Source organism: Macaca nemestrina, chromosome 14 (assembly GCF_043159975.1).
Source record: "Macaca nemestrina isolate mMacNem1 chromosome 14, mMacNem.hap1, whole genome shotgun sequence".
In the NCBI taxonomy this organism is placed as follows: domain Eukaryota; kingdom Metazoa; phylum Chordata; class Mammalia; order Primates; family Cercopithecidae; genus Macaca; species Macaca nemestrina.
This window is the reverse complement of record NC_092138.1, coordinates 29,658,486-29,678,774: the sequence shown is the minus strand read 5'-3', so window position 1 is coordinate 29,678,774 and position 20,289 is coordinate 29,658,486. Positions and strand designations below refer to the sequence as shown.

At 39.9% G+C, this 20,289-nt stretch overlaps 2 protein-coding genes across 7 annotated transcripts in view; both read left to right on the top strand.

Moving 5' to 3' along the window:
- Positions 1-13,182, top strand: part of ZNG1A (Zn regulated GTPase metalloprotein activator 1A) — a 52,982-nt gene extending 39,800 nt beyond the window's left edge. For all 6 annotated transcript variants that reach the window (XM_011758455.2, XM_011758453.2, XM_011758452.2 and 3 more), the window contains 4 exons: positions 11,142-11,210; positions 11,314-11,379; positions 12,499-12,628; positions 13,016-13,182. In XM_011758455.2, the coding sequence (XP_011756757.2) occupies positions 11,142-11,210; positions 11,314-11,379; positions 12,499-12,628; positions 13,016-13,122 (372 nt within the window). In that variant the 3' untranslated portion in view covers positions 13,123-13,182. The remainder of the gene's footprint in view (positions 1-11,141; positions 11,211-11,313; positions 11,380-12,498; positions 12,629-13,015) is intronic.
- Positions 13,183-15,194: 2,012 nt separating this feature from the next.
- On the top strand, positions 15,195-18,872 carry LOC105491791 (forkhead box protein D4-like 1). The gene has a single exon (XM_011758451.3). The coding sequence runs from the start codon at positions 16,768-16,770 to the stop codon at positions 18,100-18,102; it is 1,335 nt and encodes a 444-aa protein (XP_011756753.3). The 5' UTR covers positions 15,195-16,767; the 3' UTR covers positions 18,103-18,872.
- Positions 18,873-20,289: the final 1,417 nt, after the last annotated feature.

The following is a 20,289-nucleotide window of genomic DNA, read 5'->3' as shown; positions in this document are numbered from 1 at the left end:
TCTTATCTTTAAAATGAATAAATGAGAGAAATACAAGTCCTTGGAGATAGAATTTATGGTTAAAAAAAAAAAAAACCCAATTCTTTATGATAGTCGATATCTGTCATACAGATGAACATGAAGCACATTTGAGCTTCTGGGTAGAGAACATGATGCCACGAATCATAGGGATGAAAAGATGAAGAAAATGCAGTACTCACTTACCATGAACATTTGGAGCGGCCAATGTCTCCACCCGTAGAATCTCGAATGAACCCCTATTGTGGCAGTTATGATGCCTTGTACTTTGGTTGAAATGCTTTTGCCTTGCATTAGTCTATAAATTCCTTAAATGTAAAATCTTTATTGCTTAGGACAGGGCTTGGTGGATACTCAGTGAATATTTGTTAAAAGAATGAAAAGCTGTGGTTCTCAAATGGGGTGTAAGTCAGAATCACATGTGGAGCTTTTTAAAAAAAATACGATAACTCAGTAGTTCTCACCCCTCAATCTCCAGGATTGGGACTTGGGTATGTGTATATTAATGTATATTTTTAACGTTTTATTATGGAAGATTTCAAATATATAAAAGAGTAAACAGAATAGTAAAGTAAACCCCTTCTGTGCATCACCCAGTTTAAATGGCATCAACATTTAGCTGGTTTTATTTCACCTATCCTCCCAACATTTCTTTTGCCTGGAGTATTTAAAAAAACAAATTTTTTTAATAGAAAATTTCAAACGTGCATAAGAGTAGAATAGTATAATGAGCCTGTATGTACCTGTTGCCCTTGCTGGAGTGTATGAAAGCAAATTCCAGACATTATGTCATTTTACTACTAAATAGGGCATGTCTATATTTTTGAAGCCTCTGTAGGAGATTCTGATGCACTGTCCTGCTTTAGATAATATAAACATAGGGAAAAATAGTATCACAGGCAAAGGGCTATGGGATTCAGAGGCATGAACAATTTCATTTGGTTCAGTGGATCTGAGGTGTAAGGGAGAAAATGTATCTTTTCCTCGCCTATCACTAGATTAATGGCTGAGATCTCTCTAACAGAAGACCAACTATCAAGAGAAATTTCAACATACCAATTTAGTAAGTTTTACTTGACACAGGAGCCTTCATAAAACATACGTATGTATGTTTTATGCTAGTTACGATATGGAAGAGGATAGTAATGGAGAAGCATAATTAGATAAAACAGTATGATCTAATAATAATAAACTGGGAAGAACTTAGCAAGGCCTATTTGCTCAGATTTTTCTCTGTGACCCTTCACATTCAGACTTAAGGATGTTCTTTTCCTCTGTGTATAGAGAGGGCACCTCTTAAATGAGGGTCTTATAACCTGCATCAGCGGAAGGTCAGAAAATCTTTCCTAGGTTTTATGACCTGCTTCAGGAGAGAAGGTGAGAGTGACCTTCCTGGTTCTGCCATTTTCTCAAATACTGAGGTGCCATATTTTGGGATAGCATGTCCTGAACCCCATCAAATGCTCCATGAAGATAGTTTTTTGTTTGTTTGTTTTGGTTTGGTTTATTTCTTTGCATACAGTAAAGCATGCAAATGTGTAATTTTAGTGTACAATTCAATGTTTGGATTTTTTTTTTTTTTTAAGACATAGTCTCACTCGAGCTGGAGTCTCACCCAGGCTGGAGTGCAGTGGTGTGACCTTGGCTCGCTGCAACCTCCTCCTTCTAGGTTCAAGCAATTCTTGTGCCTCAGCCTCCCGAGTAGCTGGGATTACAGGCATGCACCAACCACGCCCAGCTAATTTTTTTTTTTTTTTTTTTAGTAGAGATGGGGTTTCACCATGTTGGCCAAGCTGGTCTCAAACTCCTGGCTTCAGGTGATCCACCCACTTCGGCCTCCCAAAGGGCTAGGATTACAGGTGTGAGCCACTGTGCCTGGCCTCAATGTATTTTTAAGTATATTTGTACCTATATATCTGTCTATATGCACATTTAAACACATATCCTTCTAACTCCCACTCAAATCAAGATATAAAAGATATCCAAAATTATAAAGAGTTCTTTTTTGCCCCTTCCCAGTCAAAGAAGCGGGGGTAAGTGCTAGTCTGACTTACTTAACAGAAAATAGCCTTGACCTGGTAGGATTTTTTTTGACAGGAAGAAGTAAGGAAAAGAGCAATATGGATGTTTAAAAATGTGAAGGTGAGAATCTTATAGATGAGTAGGTCTCTGGTACAGAAGTCTTAGTGGAGAGTTGGTACTGGAATCCCGGTCTAAGGTATTAGGTTTTAATTTGCTAGACAAAGAGAACTCAAGCTCTGCTGTCTAGGAGTGTTATATAAGCTAGATTGGACTTTAGAGTCAGGAGACCATGTGGGAAGATACTGTGTGATGAAGGCCTGAAACATGTTATTTACAGTGAGACTAGAAATGGGATAAATCCAGAGCTGTTTCACTGGTAGACTTGCCTGAATATCCTGTCTGACTGAGGATGGATCAGAAAGAAACGAAGCGGTGATGGGAAACAAGCCTAGATTGACTAGAGAAACCTAGAAATAGAAAAATTGGGAAGGCAAAGTGATTTGGATGATAATGCCATATATTCAGTTGTCTCTGGTGGCCAGATATTATAGTATAGATATTATACAGGCAAAGAAGAACAGAGGGCTAGAGTGTGAAGGTACAGATTTTGAGTTTAAGCACATTAGGGGGCTTAGTGTTCTGGATGAAGAAAACATATAGAAGTTATTGCATATTAGGTATTATTGTTTGCAAAAGAGTAGAAAATGGAGAAATAACCCAATGGGTTAAAGAAGAAACAGACTAAATAAACAAACCTGAGTAAATTGTTCTTAAATTTTATTTTAGAGACAATTCCTTATTTTGCTTTAGTTTTCTGAATTATTGCCTCACTTTTCTGTTTCTTTCTGTGTCCGTATACATGGAAAAAGGAATTAATTTTAGATTCAAAACAAAAACTGGAAAAAAAAGTCTGCAATGGGTAATACCTGGACATAGTATGTATGTGTTATTAAGGCTCTATCCCTGATTTTTTAATGCAGTTATCTATTTTTCATGGATTCTTTGTTTATTCCCCATAAGGAACACCTACCTGGGTTTGGAGAGTGGGAAGGTGGATGAGAAAACCCAAGTGACAAATAATGTTTAGTTTATTATTAGAACCAACTATGAGTTGTGACCCTTATCTTCTGCACTGAGAATTATAGATTTTTTTTTTAATTTTTCACATTAGAAATGTGAAAATAGTTTATTGGTGTAGGAAAACATCTAGTTCCAAAATATAGATCACCCTTCTTGAGCCCCATGATGCATTATCTTAATTTTTAAAGCCTTTTTTGCCTCATACTGGAGTTTATTGTACCTCTTAAAAATAGTAAGTCACATACTTAACCTGACAAAAGCGAAAATCATTATAAAAATATTTAGGCTGGGTGTGGTGGCTCATACTTGTAATCCTAGCACTTTGACAGGCCAAGGTGGGTGGATGGCTTAAAAACCCAGGAGTTGTAGACCAGCTTGGGCAACATAGTGAAACCCCTTTTCTACAAGAAATACAAAAAATTAGCCAGGCATGGTGGCATGTACCTGTAATCCCAGCTACTCAAGAGGCTGAAGTGGGAGGATTGCTTTAGCCTGGGAGTTCAAAGCTGCAGTGAGCCATGATCGTGCCACTGTACTCCAGCCTGGGCAACAGAGTGAGACCCCATCTCAAAAAAAAAATTATTAAATTAAAATCTTTAATAATAAATCTATTTTGAGTCATATTTTGAGACATTCTTAATATAGTTTTCCAACTTGCATTAAAATACATTTTAAACATTTTTGAAGACTAAATTTCTTTTTTTTAAACTGACAGTTAATGTTTCATTCGACAACCTTTTGCTGTATATTTTTATGTGGACTTTTAGTTGTTGTAGTGATTTCTTTAATGAAGAAAGAAAATAATTGTCATTTAAAAATGCATATTATTATTACCTTAAGCTATAAAAATAATTTAAAAATAGAGTATGTTTATTAAGATTTAAAAATAAGTATAGCCATGCACTGCATAACAGCGTTTTAGTCAGACTGCATAAGAATAAGATGGAGCTGAAAAATTCCTGTCACACAAATACTTACCATTGTGTTATTATTTCCATACACTTCTCAGTACAGTAAAATGTATGCTGTACAGGTTTGTAGCCTAGGAGCAATAGGCTATATACAGCATAGCTTAGGTGTGTAGTAGGTTATACCATCCAGGTTTGGGTAAGCACACTATCATGTTTGTATAACAACAAAATCGCCCAACAACTCATTTCTCTTTATGTATCCATGACTGTATATTTTTTATTGTGGTAAAAAACACTTAACATGAGACCTACCTTCTTCACAAATTTTTAACGGTACAATACAGTATCATTAACTGTATGTACATTGTTATACAACAGATCTCTAGAACTTTTTCATCTTGCATGACTAAAATTATACCCATTGAATGGCACCTCCTCATTTTCGTCTCCCTCTAGCCCCTGGTAACCACCATTTTACTTTCTGATTTGGTGAGTTTTACTGTTTTAGACACGTGATATTAGTGAATTCATGCAATATTTGTCCTTCTGTGACTGGCTTATTTCACTTAGTGTAATGTCCTCAAGATTCATCCATGTTGTAGCATATGACAGGATGTTTTTTAAGGATACATAATATTTGGTTGTATATATATTACCACATTTATTTTATCCATTCAACTGTCCTGAACATTTAGGTGGTTGTTAGTGTCTTGACTGTTGTGACAAAATAAGTACTTTTAAAAGTCTCACATTTGCAAGTTCAATTTGAACCTTTTTTTAGTTTTCTTGTACTTCTCATATCAAGCAAGAAAGCACTTTTCTGCTTTTCCTATTACTAGTAACAGTGGAGATTAAATATCTCATATGTTTTGGGGCGTTCTGGAGCCCCACACATCACCATACTGCCACAACTGAAAGTGCCACCTCCCGGCAGCAAGCCAACCGGCACAAAAATAGTGCATTAAACCAGCAAAGCTAAGAACCCTCATAGAGTCCATTTCACCCTCGTACAACCTCCACTGGAACAGGTACTAGTATCCACGGCTGAGAGACCCACAGATGGTTCATATTTCCTGACTGTGCAGACTACCCCCCAGTACCAGCCTGGAGCCTGGTAGACTTGCTGGGTGACTAGATCCAGAAGAGAGATAGTAATCACTACAGCTCGGCTCTCAGGAAGCCACATCCATAGGAAAAGGGGGAGAGTACTACATCAAGGGAACACCCTGTGGGACAAAAGAATCTGAACAACAACCTTCAGCCCTAGACCTTCTCTGTGACAGAGCCTACCCAAATGAGAAGGAACCAGAAAACCAACCCTAGTAGTATGACAAAACAAGGTTCTTTAACACTCCCCAAAAAAATCACACTAGCTCACCAGCAATGGATCCAAACTAAGAAGAAATCCCTGATTTACTTGAAAAAGAATTTACTAGGTTAGTTGTTAAGCTAAGGCACCAGAGAAAGGTGAAGCCCAGTGTAAGGATATCAAAAAAATGATACAAGAAGTGAAGGGAGAAATATTCAATGAACTAGATAGTATAAATAAAAAACAATCAAAACTTTAGGAAATAGTGGACACACTTATAGAAATATAAAATGCTCTGGAAAGTCTTAGCAATAGAATTGAACAAGTAGAAGAAAGAAATTCAGAACCTGAAGACAAGGTCTTCTAATTAACCCAATTCAATAAAGACAAATAAAAAAGAATAAGAAAATATGAACAAAGCCTTCAAGAAATCTGGGATCATGTTAAATGACCAAACCTAAGAATAACCGGCATTCCTGAGGAAGAATAGAAATCTAAAAGTTTGTAAAATGTATTTGGGGGAATAATTGAGGAAAACTTCCCCAGCCTTGCTAGAGACCTAGGTATCCAAATACAAGAAGAACAAAAAACACCTGGAAATTCATCGCAAAAAGATCATTGCGTAGGCATATAGTCATCAGGTTATCTAAGATGAAAGAGAGCTGTGAAACAAAAGTGCCAGGTAACCTATAAAGGAAAACCTATCAGATTAACAGCACATTTCTCAGCAGAAACCCTGCAAGCTAGAAGGGATTGGAGCCCTGTCTTCAGCCTCCTCAAACAAAACAATTATCAGCCAAGAATTTTGTGTTCAGCAAAACTAAGCTTCATATATGAAGGCAAGATACAGCTTTTTCAGACAAACAGAATTCACCACTACCAAGCCACCAGTACAAGATTGCTAAAAGGAGCTCTAAATCTTGAAACAAATACTGGAAACACATCAAAACAGAACCTCTTTAAAGCATACATATCACAGGACCTAGAAAACAAAAATACAATTAAATAAACAAAAACAAAAACCAAAAAAACAAGGTATACAGGCAACAAATAGCATGATGAATAGAATGGTACCTCACGTCTCAATACTAACATTGAATATAAATGGCCTAAATGCTCCACTTAAAAGATACAGAATTGCAGAATGGATAAGAATTCACCAACCATCTATTGCCTTCAAGAGTCTCATAAAGATTCACGTAAACTTAAGGTAAAGGGGTGGACCAAGACATTTCATGCAAATGGACATCAAATGTGAGCAGGAGTAGCTATTCTTATATTAGACAAAACAAACTTTAAAGATAAAAACAGCAGTTTAAAAAGACAAAGAGGGACATTATATAATGATAAAAGGCCTTGTCCAACAGGAAAGTGTCACAATCCTAAACATATATGCACCTAACACTGGAGCTCCCAAATTTATGGAAGAATTACTAATAGACCTAAGAAATGAGACAGACAACAACACAATAATAGTGAGGGATTTTAATACTCCACTGACAGCACTGGACAGGTCATCAAGACAGAAAGTCAACAAAGAAACCATGGATTTAAACTATACTTTGGAACGAATGGAGTTAAAGGATAGATACAGAATATTCCATCCGACAACCACAGAATATACATTCTGTTCAACAGCACATGGACTTTCTCTAAGATAGACAATATGATAGCTAACAAAATGAGCCTCAATAAATTTTAAGAAAATTTAAATTATATCAAGCACTCTCTCAGACCACAGTGGAATAAAACTGGAAATCAACTCCAAAAGGAACCTTCAAAACCATGCAGATACTTGGAGTAACCTGCTTCTGAATTATCATTGGGTCAAAAATGAAATCAAGATGGAAATTTAAAAGTTCCTCAAACTGAATGACAATAGTGACACAACCTATCAACCTCTGGGATACAGCAAAGGTGGTGCTAAAAGGAAAGTCATATCTCTAAATGCCTACATCAGAAAGTTGGAAAGAGCACAGACAATCTAAGGTCACACCTCAAGGAACTAGAGAAACAAGAACAAACCCAGCAGAAGAAAGAAGATCAGAGCAGAACTAAATGAAATTGAAACAAAAAAAAAAACAAATCCAAAAGATAAATGAAACAAAAAGCTGGTTATTTGGAAAGATAAATAAAATTGATAGACCATTAACAAGATTAGCCAAGAAGAGAGAAAATCCAAATAAGCTCAATAAGAAATGAAGCGGGAGATATTACAACGGACACTACAGAAATACAAAAGATATTCAAGGCTACTATGAACACCTTTACGCACATAAACTAGAAAACCTAGAAGAGATGGATAAATTCCTGGAAAGATACAACCCTCCTAGCTTATATCAGAAAGAATTACCCTGAACAGACCAGTAACAAGCAGGGAGATTGAAATGGTAATTTAAAAATTACCAACAAAAAAAAATGTGCAGGACTAGACGGATTCACAACAAAATTCCACCAGGTATTCAAAGAATTGGTACCAGTCCTAAAGACACTATTCCATGAGAGAGAGAAAGAAGGAATCCTCCCTAAATCATTCTATGAAGCCAGTATCACCCTAATACCAAAACCAGAAAAGGACATAACCAAAGAAGAAAACCACCGACCAATATCCTTGAACATAGATGCTAAAATCCTTAAGAAAAGTCTAGCTGACTGATTCCAGCAATGTATCAAAAGGATAATCCACCATGATCAAGGGGTTTCATACCAGGGATGCAGGGATGGTTTAACATACACATACGCATAGTCAAAGCAAGACTAAGCAAAAAGAACAAATCTGGAGGCATCACATTATCTGATTTCAAACTTACACTATAAGGCCATAGTCACCAAAACAACATGGTACTGTTATAAAAATAGGCACATAGACCAATGGAACAGAATAGAGAACCCAGAAATAAACCCAAATACTTACAGCCAACTGATCTTCAACAAAGCAAACAAAAAGGTAAAGTTTGGAAAGGATACCCTTTTCAACAAATGGTGCTGGGTTAATGGGCTAGCCACATGTAGGAGAATGAAACTGGATCCTTATTTTTCACTGTATACAAAAAGCAACTCAAGATAGATTAAAGATTTAAGTCTAATACCTGAAACTATAAAAATTCTAAAAGATACCATTGGAAAAATCCTTCTAGACATTGACTTAGGCAAGGATTTCATGAACCCAAAAGGAAATGCAATAGAAACAAAGATAAATAGCTGGGACTTAATTAAACTAAAGAACTTTTGCACAGCAAAAGGAACAGTCAGCAGAGTAAACAGACAACCCACAGAGAAGGAGAAAATCTTTCATTATATATATATATAAAATGAAAGAGATATATATATAAATCTCTGACAAAGAACAAATATCCAGAATCTACAACAAACTCCAGCAAATGAGCAAGAAAACAAACAATCCCATCAAATAGTGGGCTAAGGACATGAATAGACAATATTCTCAAAAGAAGATATACAAATGGCCAATAAACATATGAAAAAATGCTCAACATCACTAATGATCAGGGAAATGCAAATCAAAACCGCAGTGTGATACCACCTTATTTCTGCAAGAATGGCCATAAAAAAAAAAAAATATAGTAGATGTTGGCATGGATGTGGTGAACAGGGAACACTTCTACACTGCTGGTGGGAATGTAAACTAGTTCAACCACTATGGAAAAAAGATTTCTTAACAAAAGTATGGCTGGGCATGGTGGCTCACGCCTGTAATCCAAGCACTTTGGGAGGCTGAGGCGGGCAGGTCACGAGGTCAGAAGATTGAGACCATCCTGACTAACACGGTGAAACCCTGTCTCTACTAAAAATACAAAAAATTAGCCGGGCGTGGTGGCAGGCACCTGTAGTCCCAGCTACTCAGGAGGCTGAGACGGGAGAATGACGTAAACCTGGGAGGCGGAGCTTGCAGTGAGCGGAGATTGCACCACTGCACTCCAGCCTGGGTGACAGAGCCAGACTCGGTCTCAAAAAAAAAAAAAAAAAAAGAACTAAAAGTAGAACTACCATTTGATCCAGCAATCCCACTAGTGGGTATCCACCCAGAGGAAAAGAAGTCATTATACGAAAAAGATACATGCACACGCGTGCTTATAGCAGCACAATTGGCAGTTGCAAAAATGTGGAGCCTGACCCAAAGGCCCATCAGTCAATGCGTGGATAAAGAAACTGTGGGGTGTGTGTGTATGTATGTGTGTGTACGTATGTGTGTGTATAGTATGTGTGTGTATATAATATATAATATATATAATATAAATAATATATAAACACACCACAGTTATATATATATGTGTATATATATACACACACACATACATACACACACACACAATGGAATACTCCTCAGCCATAAAAAGGAGTGAATTAATGGCATTTGCAGTGACCTGGGTAAGATTGGAGACTATTATTCTAAGTGAAATAACTCAGGAATGGAAAATCAAACATCGCTATGTTCTCACTCATAAGTGGGAGCTAAGCTATGAGGATGCAAAGGCATAAGAATGACACATTGGACTTTGGGGACCCAGGGGGACAGGGTGAGAAGGGGATAAGGGATAAAAGACTACAAATTGGGTGCAGTGTATACTGCTCAGGTGATGGGTGTACCAAAATCTCAAATCACCACTAAAGAAGTTCACCACCACCACCTGTTCCCCAATAACCTATGGAAAGAAAGAAATGTCTCATGTTTGTGCTTAAATTAGTCTTTAATACTTACCTTTAGCGATTCTCTGAGTTTGGATTATAAAATAGTTTTGCTCTTTTTGTATTTTCTGTTGTAAGCCTATATGATTATGTAATGGTGAGTAAAATTGCTAGGCCAGATATGCAGTTCTAGGAAGTTATGCAAAGCTGTGCTTCAGTGTATTATTTTCTACCTTTTTAAAGTCATTTTGAGCTTGGCTTTTGAGCCTCTGTTTTCCAAGATGGGGTTTATGTTTTTGTAATGTTATGCTTAGCCCTTGTGTATTTTCATCTCTGAGTTTGAAATTTGGGGTTATATTGGCAAAGGGAGGTTTGAGTTTTAATTATGTGACCTGTTAGAGGAAATGTTAAGCTTCTCTTTCTTTAGGGTAGACAGTGAGAGATTTATCAAGATAAAGAAGAAAAATAAATCCTAAAGTTAATATTCAATACATGATGATGTCACCCTTGCTAAAGCCAAAGAGGGCATTATCCTATCATTCTCATCACTAAGAACTCTTCTCCTCTTGGCACATGCTTATTCAGTTAAAGATAAGCCAAGCCTTTCTTTTTTTTTTTTTTTTTTTTTAAGAGAACAAATTTACTTTGGTTTTGAGTTTCATTCCTGGCTCTGGGTAGCTTGTTTTTTGACTCTTATTTCCCCCAATTTATAAAATGAAATAGTTATCTTCACTCCCCAGGATTGTTATGAAGAGGAAGTCAAAAGATGAAATGAGGTGACTCAGGCAAAAGTATCTGGCCCTGTGTAGTGAGTACATTGTATGTGTTACATATATTCTTATTGCTGAGAATCCACGAAAGAATGAATTAAATAATGAGGACCCTTTCATCAGGGTTTTTGAGTGGGTTTTTAAAAATACAAGGTAGTAGTTTGTGTAAATACTAAACCCATTGGTACCTCTGCAGAATGTAGGAAATGGAGTTGCTAATTCCAAAAAAACAGCACACATGCTGAGGAAAGTATAATACCTCATATATATGGTTTAGGCAATGTAAAATTCCATGAATATGTTCCTTTTCATATTAACATTTGTGATTTAAAAATACATTGATATGACTATAAAGAATTATTATTGATTATTTCCCTTGATTTACAGAGTATTGTTACAATCACATTTGAAGTACCAGGAAATGCAAAGGAAGAACATCTTAATATATTTATTCAGGTGAATGCAATTTTTAACTGATTAATGATTTATCAATGGTTTTGTTACATAGTTGTTGCTATTAGCAATGGTTGGTCCTATTAAAATATGTCACTTGCTACAGAATCTCCTGTGGGAAAAGAATGTGAGAAACAAGGACAATCACTGCATGGAGGTCATAAGGCTGAAGGTACAGTTTACTGTTGTAGACTTTTGAACGAAGTCCTTTTCTTGGCTGTTACAAAAACTGGTTTTAAACAGAAACACTGGTTTTAGTCCAAATCATCTTTGTCTACTTTCATTTTTCTTTATTATATTCATGACTGAAAAGGAGCTTTGGAAATCGCTGCATACGGCATGATTTATTTGCATAGCTTCCTTTAGGGTTGCAGCTAGAACAACCTGTGTGCTTTGAAATGTTACCTTCTGCTCTCTCTGCCCAAGTACAGAGAAATAATGTTGCAAATCTCACTTCTGCTGAACATTATGCTTCCTGATGCATTTAGCAGACACTAAACATTTGTCATACTCTAAACAAAGTTACAAAGGACTAGAAGAATTCTTGTTCTGTGTTTAGAAACCCACTCACATTACTTGAAATTTGGGTATTTAAGTCATGAACAGTATTTCTTCCAGGAAGCAGTGATTCTAGGTGTATGCTTAACCGTCATCAGTTGAGTGTCTACTCTTGTGTGTTCGCAAGTGTGCACAAAGTTTTTGATATATTAAGAACATTATTTCAAGTAAGTTAATTTCATCCCCATAGGAGCCAGTTTATCAGATAATTCGTTTCTCATTTCTGCAAATCAATACAAAATGAACTTTCATTCAGATAAATATAATAGTTTTTCTTTATTTCATGATTATTCACTGATTGAAACCCATTTCTAAAACGAGTTATTTAATTTAATATAACCAAAATCCTTTAACTTCTCAACTTTTCCCACTAAAACTGTGAAACATTATATAAAATCTTTAATCAATAGGATATGATATATATTTCATCATTTTGTTTCAGGTTTTGGTTGTGATAAATAACACTGAAAAACCATCCTAATATATGTACTAACTTTATCATTAGAAAAGGGGATTGTTCAAAAAAAATCAATACACAGAAACTTTTTTTGAAAATTAAAAATATTAAGAAACTTTTTGTAATTCACAAATAATTGGAATTAAGTAATTTTCTCAGCTTAACAGTTTGTATTTTTTAAGTGAATATCAATAATTCATTAACATTGATGCTCTATTTCTGCTTTTAAGTTTGAACTGAGGCTGATTAATGTTCAGTCAATTCTCCTTTGAGCAGGGATTGGTGTCAATCAAAGACAAACCACAACAAGTGATTGTCCAGGGTGTCCATGAGCTCTATGATCTGGAGGAGACTCCAGTGAGCTGGAAGGATGACACTGAGAGAACAAATCGATTGGTCCTCATTGGTAAGTCACAAAGGATTAACACTTCTAAAACGAAGTGAAAAATATATTTGAAAGGGATATCACGTGCCACTTAAACAGATTAACCATTCAGGTCCTCTTTTATAACTAAATGAGCTTGTGGTCAATGTTTCGTCTTTATCATGTTATAACATTCATAAAACCTTGTTAGGACTTTTGTTCTTTTTCAGTTTTAGAAAAGTGATTAATCCAAGCACCAATGTGGTTTTGATATACTTAACTAGAAAGTTAAGGATAGAATTACTCAATTACTATTCTTTTTGTAAATTTCTAAACACCATAAAGCATTTAATGAACTGCAATTGATAGGTGAACTGTGTCATTTTAATAAGCATAATGTAATCATGTCATATTTCATTTTGTTTGCAGGCAGGAATTTAGATAAGGATATCCTTAAACAGCTATTTATAGCTACTGTGACAGAAACAGAAAAGCGGTGGACAACACATTTCAAAGAAGATCAAGTTTGTACATAACACTAGAAGCATTTATTATCAAAAGGATTGGCTAATAAAAATAAGTTTCTACTGGGTATATTTCAAGCATTTATTTATTACTTCAGTTACGAATTCCAGTATACTTTAAAATGGTATTTTACAGCATACATAAAATGTAGCAAATCAATATTGTAAAACATTTAACATTCATACAATTATATATAATACTTTTTTTTTTTTTAAGAATGGCATTTCACAAAAATATCTTTTGAAATTGACTTTGGAGTTTACATACACTGAATATGAAAGTTTATAATGATGATAAAACTTTCAACATTATCATTTTTTCTTAGAACTTCAGCTGATTGCAGAGATATAATGATTACATTGTTATCAATTTTTTTAAAAACAAGTAAATGTCACCATTTTATTACATGAAATAAAAGGTTATGAATATTATTGATGTTGATATTGGCCACCTGATCACCTGGCTGAAGGAGTGTTTGTCAGATTTCTCCATTGTAAACTTGCTGTTTTCCCCCATTTCATACTGTGCTCTTTGGAAGGAAATCACTATGCAATGTGCACACTAAAAGAATGAGGAGTTGTAGTGTAATTTCTTGGGAGTGGAGTGTCTACATAATTAATTGAAATATTTCTGCAAGGGACAGTTGTTGCTTTCGCTTTATTAGTTCAATCATTTATGTTTATCAGTGTGGACACATGAATATTTTATACTTTGGGTTACAATTTAATACTACTTTATTTTGTTGCTCAAATTATCCCAGCTTTGGCCATTGGGAACTCTTTCCGTTTTCTCCTTTGACATACCTCCGTCAATGTGGGTTTTGTGTTTTGTTTTTGAGCGCCTCCTTATTTTTCTCCTTTCATTTTTAAATAACCCCAATCCCTATAGATGTTGGCGCTAGGAAAACTAACAATACTCCCTTTCCCAGGTCATCCGATTCCTATGCTGATGGAGGAAATGTGCCTCACATGCCGGGGGCGCTGGGGAGGAGGCATCTGGGATTTTGTGGTTGAATAAGACACCTGGCCTGGCCCTGCTGGAGCTTAGTTTAGTAGGTCACACAAGCAGTCATTGGTAAATTTGGGATACAAACAAATCTGTTAGGCTCAAACCTGTCTGTTATTTGCTCCTCCAAGCTGCATATAAACTGAGGAGCCTTAAAGGATAGAAACTTCAGGCGTAGCGAAGTTTTAAAAAAAGATTATCAAGAAAACTGTTTTCCAGATTTTATCCTGAAGGCACTAGCTACTTTAAGCTATTTTTTTAATCATATTTTGCGCTTGCAGTTGGCGTTTGATTTCACACTGAACATTCATTGTCATAATTATAGACACTGTGACAATCAATGGCATAATATTATTTTATGCTGCATTTTTATTAGATGGCACCTCAAAGTTTCCCCAAGTAGGTGGGTTTTAAATTATTAATATATACTCTGGCATAGTATCTTACTTAGTATTTTAATAAGATCCTTATTAATATAACAAATATTAAGTTTTATTCCCCTGTAGTGCTACTTTAGTCTCTGAGCTAATTTTAATGAAGCCAATCTAAAAATCGTGTTACTTCTAAGGATGTCGAGTGAGTGAGTTGAACAATTCTGCTGTCATATTGCCCTTCCCCAGTGCAGATAGTGAATGAGGACCCACTGATTTAAAGGCAACACTACAGCCCCTTCTTGCCTCATTGAAGTCCCAAGTTTTATTATTAAGGTAAAAGCACTTAATGTTGACATTTCTGAAAGAATGAAGAGGCCGGGCGCAGGGGCTCACGCCAGTAATCCCAGCACTTTGGGAGGCCGAGGCGAGCAGATCACGAGGTCAGGAGATCGAGACCATCGTGGCTAACACGGTGAAACCCCATCTCTACTAAAAATACAAAAAATTAGCTGGGCATGGTGGCGGGCACCTGTAGTCCCAGCTACTCAGGAGGCTGAGGCAGGAGAATGGCATGAACCCGGGAGGCAGATCTTGCAGTGAGCTGAGATCGCACCACTGCACTCCAGCCCCGGCCACAGAGCAAGACTCCGTCCTAAATAAATAAATAAATAAATAAATAAATAACCAACCAACCAACCAACCAACCAACCAACCAACCAACCAACCAACCAAATTAGCCGGGCGTGGTGGGCGGGCGCCTTGGCGGGAGAATGGCGTGAACCCGGGAGGCAGAGCTTGCAGTGATCCTAGATTGTGTCACTGCACTCCAGCCTGGGTGACAGAGCGACTCCATCTCAGGGGAAAAAAGAATGAAGAGCCAGAGCCAGGCATAGTGGCACGCCTGTAGTCCCACCTACTCAGGAGGCTGAGGTGGGAGGATCACTTGAGCTCAGGGATTCAAAGCCAGCCTGCGCAACATAGACCGACCCTGTGTCTAAAAATGAATTGGTTAAAAAGGATGAAGAAAAGAAGGAGGAAAGGGAGAGAGAGAAGCCCTTTTCTTGTATGTGCGTTTCTTGTATGTGCGGCCACTTTGTCAGAACAGGAATTTTCAAACCAGGCCCACACTGGTATGTGTGAAATCAATTAGTTGGTTATGACCATTTTTTTAAAAACAAAATATCAGTGATCACTATAGTGTAAATATATTGTTTTGTGAAACCCATCTTAGATATGTATTATGTCTGTATGTGCAAGATTGTGATATAAAAGCTATTTCTTACTGTGGTTAAATATTCAAAGAAGTTGGAGAACATTGCTGCAAGGGGACAGAGGACTCCATATGAGCTCTCCTGCCTTGCCTGAATAAACTTACACAATTTAGTGCTGGGACATTTGAACCTTTTCTGAAAATGTGAGTCAGGGAGAGCATCTTGGGGAGGTGGGGAGGAAGATAGAAGGAGCAAAGCAACAACCCCCTGAAGCCCCCTATTCAGCTTGGGCATGTTGTCAGAAAATTAAATATAATTCAGCTCACCATTCTGGGTAAGGACAGACTCTACCAATGAAAATGGGTGATTACCAGCTGTGAAACGCTAAAACATACTTTTTCGGTTACACATTCCTTTACAAACAACCGTGTACATTTCAGCCCCCCACCCCACCATTTCTTTTCTCCAGGAGGGAAGGCTGCATGTCGAGGTGGTCATAGATTGTTGAGTATCATACTTTTCTACCTCGTTTTTATTTGCGCGGTTTTAAATGTGCCTTAACCCATGCAAAGCCTGGCCAAGATTGCTGAGTATGATACTTTCCTATCTCGTTTTTATTTGTGCGGTTTTAAATGAACCTTAACAGAACCCATGCAAAGGCCGACCAACTGGCTGGCTGCGCGGGATGAGTAGAGCACCTTCCTTGGTGGCAAGTGAGTGCGAGGAGGAGGGGCCTAGGCTTTTCTCTGTCTGGTGTTTGCCCAGAAGACCCTCATCATTGGACTACGTCAGGAGGGAGTGGCACAGCTCCGAGGTAGGGGAAAAGGGTTATAAAGTGGAGAGTCCACCACACATGATCTTGAAGTAGCTTTTATAAAAGGAAAAGTGCATCTTTGCCGGACGTTATTGGAAAGGAGTAGAAACAAGCAGACGAAAACATCCCAAAGGGTAACCACTAGCGTTCCTGCTTCTTGCAACATTCATCTCGGGCCTCCAGCTGAGCCCACCCTAGGCCAGGTGATCGCCCGGCCGCCACATTCCCTGCAACTGAAGCACCTGCTCCTCCATGAACTCGCCAAGAGCTGAGCGCCTTCGCTCCACACCTCAGCGCAGCTTCCGGGACTCCGATCGGGAAGAAGGTAAAATCGATATCCTGGGAGAGGGGGAAGATGAAGACGAGGGGGAGGACGAGAAGGAGGCGAGCCAGTCGTTCCTAGAGCAGTCGCTCCAGCCGGGGCTGCAGGTGGCACGGTGGGGCGGGGGTGCGCTTCCCCGAGAGCACATCGAGGGCGGCGGCGGCCCGAGCGACCCCTCGGAGTTTGGCACCAAGTTCAGGGCACCGCCAAGGTCTGCGGTGGCCTCTGGAGACGCCCCGCAGCTGGCAAAGCCCCCCTACTCGTACATCGCGCTCATCACCATGGCCATCCTGCAAAGCCCGCACAAGCGCCTCACGCTCAGCGGCATCTGCGCCTTCATTAGTGGCCGCTTCCCCTACTACCGCCGCAAGTTCCCCGCCTGGCAGAACAGCATCCGCCACAACCTCTCGCTGAACGACTGCTTCGTCAAGATTCCCCGCGAGCCGGGCCACCCAGGCAAGGGCAACTACTGGAGCCTGGACCCCGCCTCCCAGGACATGTTCGACAATGGCAGCTTTCTCCGGCGTAGGAAGCGTTTCAAGCGACACCAACTGACCCCGGGAGCCCACCTGCCCCACCCCTTCCCTCTACCTGCTGCACACGCCGCCCTGCACAACCCCCACCCAGGCCCTCTGCTTGGGGCCCCTGCCCCGCCGCAACCTGTCCCGGGGGCCTACCCCACCGCCGCCCCCGGGAGACGCCCGTGCGCTCTGCTGCACCCGCATCCTCTTCGCTACCTACTGCTCTCGGCCCCGACCTATACCGAGGCACCGAAGAAAGCACAAGGCGGGGACCTGGAGACCCCAGGCACCCTTCCCGTGCTACAGCCCTCACTCGGTCCCCAGTCTTGGGAGGAGGGCAAGGGTCTGGCGTCGCGACCGGGAGGCGGATGCATCTCTTTCAGCATTGAGAGTATTATGCAAGGGGTCAGGGGAGGGGGTACAGGGGCTGCGCAGAGTTTGTCCCCGACCGCGTGGAGCTACTGCCACCTGCTCCAGCGACCATCATGCCTGTTGCATCCCCAGGCCGCTGCCCCTTTGCTGCACGTGTCTGCCGCCGCCGCTGCTCGGACAATTTTGCAGCAACAGCAGCAGCATCAGGAGGAGTACTGCGCCAATGGCTGCGCTCCAACCAAGGGCGCGGTGCTGGGCGGGCACCTGTCGGCCGCCTCGGCGCTGCTGAGATATCAGGCAGTGGCAGAGGGCTCTAGGCTGACATCGCTGGCTGCTCCTTTGGGCGGAGAGGGGACCTCACCGGCTTTTTGAGTATCACCCACGCCCAGTTCCCTGGCCAATTCCGCAAGACCCTCCAAGAGCCAGGTGGGAGGGCGGAGCCACCCGCAGCTGCTCACTTCACCTTGTGCGGCCCATACTGGGCTTGTGCATCTGAATCCCGCTGCAGAGCAAACAAGAACTTCTGTTCCCTGCAAAATGGTTAGAAAGAAACAGCTGGATTACGTTCCTCTAAAAACCACCTGAATGTAACCTTCGCAGAGCGTCAAGTCGTTTTTTCTTGCCTTCGGTTGTGGCTTCTACGGCTTTCCCGATTTGCACATTTCCTGGGGGACTATGAAAGTGAGTGGGGTATTTTGTTCTGGCATTAAAAGAAAAGCAAGCAAACAAAAACACAGCTTCCGATGCCAAACATGTTCCCTTCTTTAATTCCTTGGAACTGGAAGTATTATTCCTAAGTCAAGTGCAAAATGCTTCCGCTCTCTGTCTTCCTGATAGGGATGTTTAATGTAAGTAGCATATTAATTTCAGAACATCGATTTCTTATCTACGTGTCTGACGTGCCATCTTTAATGTTAAAATTAAGCCTAGTTATATAGACGAAATAAAATGCTAAGTCACTACACTACACTGTTTATTTTCTGTTACGTCTCATTCTTCCCTTTCTAAATGGAACTTTTTAAAACCCACATTATTTTCTCTCAATTTATTTTCACAATTCATATTTATTATAGATAGCAGAAGTAATCCATGTTAATATGGCCTTAAAAACTTCCAAATATTTGAGGTTGAAAATGTCCTGGGTTTTAAAATAGGAAATTTACTGTTTATGAGACTTCCAAAAGAAAAAAATAGGAGGGCATGTAAATATATTCTCCATATATTTTTCATCACCCCCCAACAAGCTGGTAAACAATTTGAGATCAATTTGGAATTTAGTGGCCAACATTTACTCGGGGAAAATAAAAGGCTATATATATGTTTTAAAGCATTAGAATTTTCAAAACTTACTCCTTAAAAAAATTCTGGGCCGGGCATGGTGGCTCACGCCTGTAATCCCAGCACTTTGGGAGGCCGAGGTGGGCGAATCACAAAGTCAGGAGATCAAGACCATCCTGGCTAACATGGTGAAACCCCGTCCCTACTAAAAGATACAAAAAATTAGCTGGGCGCGGTGGGGGCGCCTGTAGTCCCAGCTACTCAGGAGACTGAGGCAGGAGAATGGCGTGAACCCGGGAGGCGGAGCTTGCAGTGAGCCGAGATTGTGCCACTGCACTCCAGCCTGGGCGACAAAGCAAGCCTCTGTCTCAAAAAAAAAAAAAAAAAAAAAAAATCTGAAGATTTTGCAACTAGAAAGGTTTAATTGTTACTTGGCGTCAGGGGACGGGGTGGGGGGAAACCAGACAAGAACGCCCATCACGAATTGCTGCCCACAAAGAAAACAAATTTCTAGGAACTCGGCTGTTTTCCCCTGTTGTGAGTGGGGTTCCCGATTCCGTGCCGCTGTGAGGGAAGCTGCTCTGTGAATGTGAGAAAGTTTTTCCCCCAGCCCCCATCTACTCCCCACCCCCCAGCTATGAATTTCTTACTTCAGGAGGGAGGACAAAAATGGAGACGCACATTTTTACAGAAGTCTAATTGGCCGATTTTTACTCCGGCTTCTCTTCTCCATCCCATCTCTTGGAATTTCTTCGGCATGACCTACCTGAGATCCCCTACAGGAGATTTCCTCCTGGCTCCTGCGGTTCTGAGGACGTTCTGAAAAGTTCCCAAGCCCCACCCTTGGTAGCTGCCCCGACCCCAGCTTCCAACTCTTCCCTCTTCTTTGCACAGGTAGCCGTTAGCACCATAGCACCACCAGGGTCCGAAACAGACCACTTTTAGCAAATTCGGCAGAGCTGGGGCAGTCTCAGAGTTTGGAAACAAACTGAGAATAGAGGGGTCCTATTTCATGCCAGGTTCTCACCGGTTCACGTTCCAACTCCCCTCTCCCCTTTGTGCGAAAACGTCTCCAGGCGGACCTCCATTCATTTATTGTCAACAAGCGTCCTGGGGGAGCGGCTGCAGCCGGCCGCTGAACACAGAAGGGACTTTCTTTAGGCTTTCTTGGCACCCTCCGAATTTTCTTCCTTCCCTTGCCCGAGGCCAGACCAATACAGCTACGAACATGGGTGACAGAGGGTCAGACCCCGTCCCGGAAGGGCCTCCAAGCTCCTAATT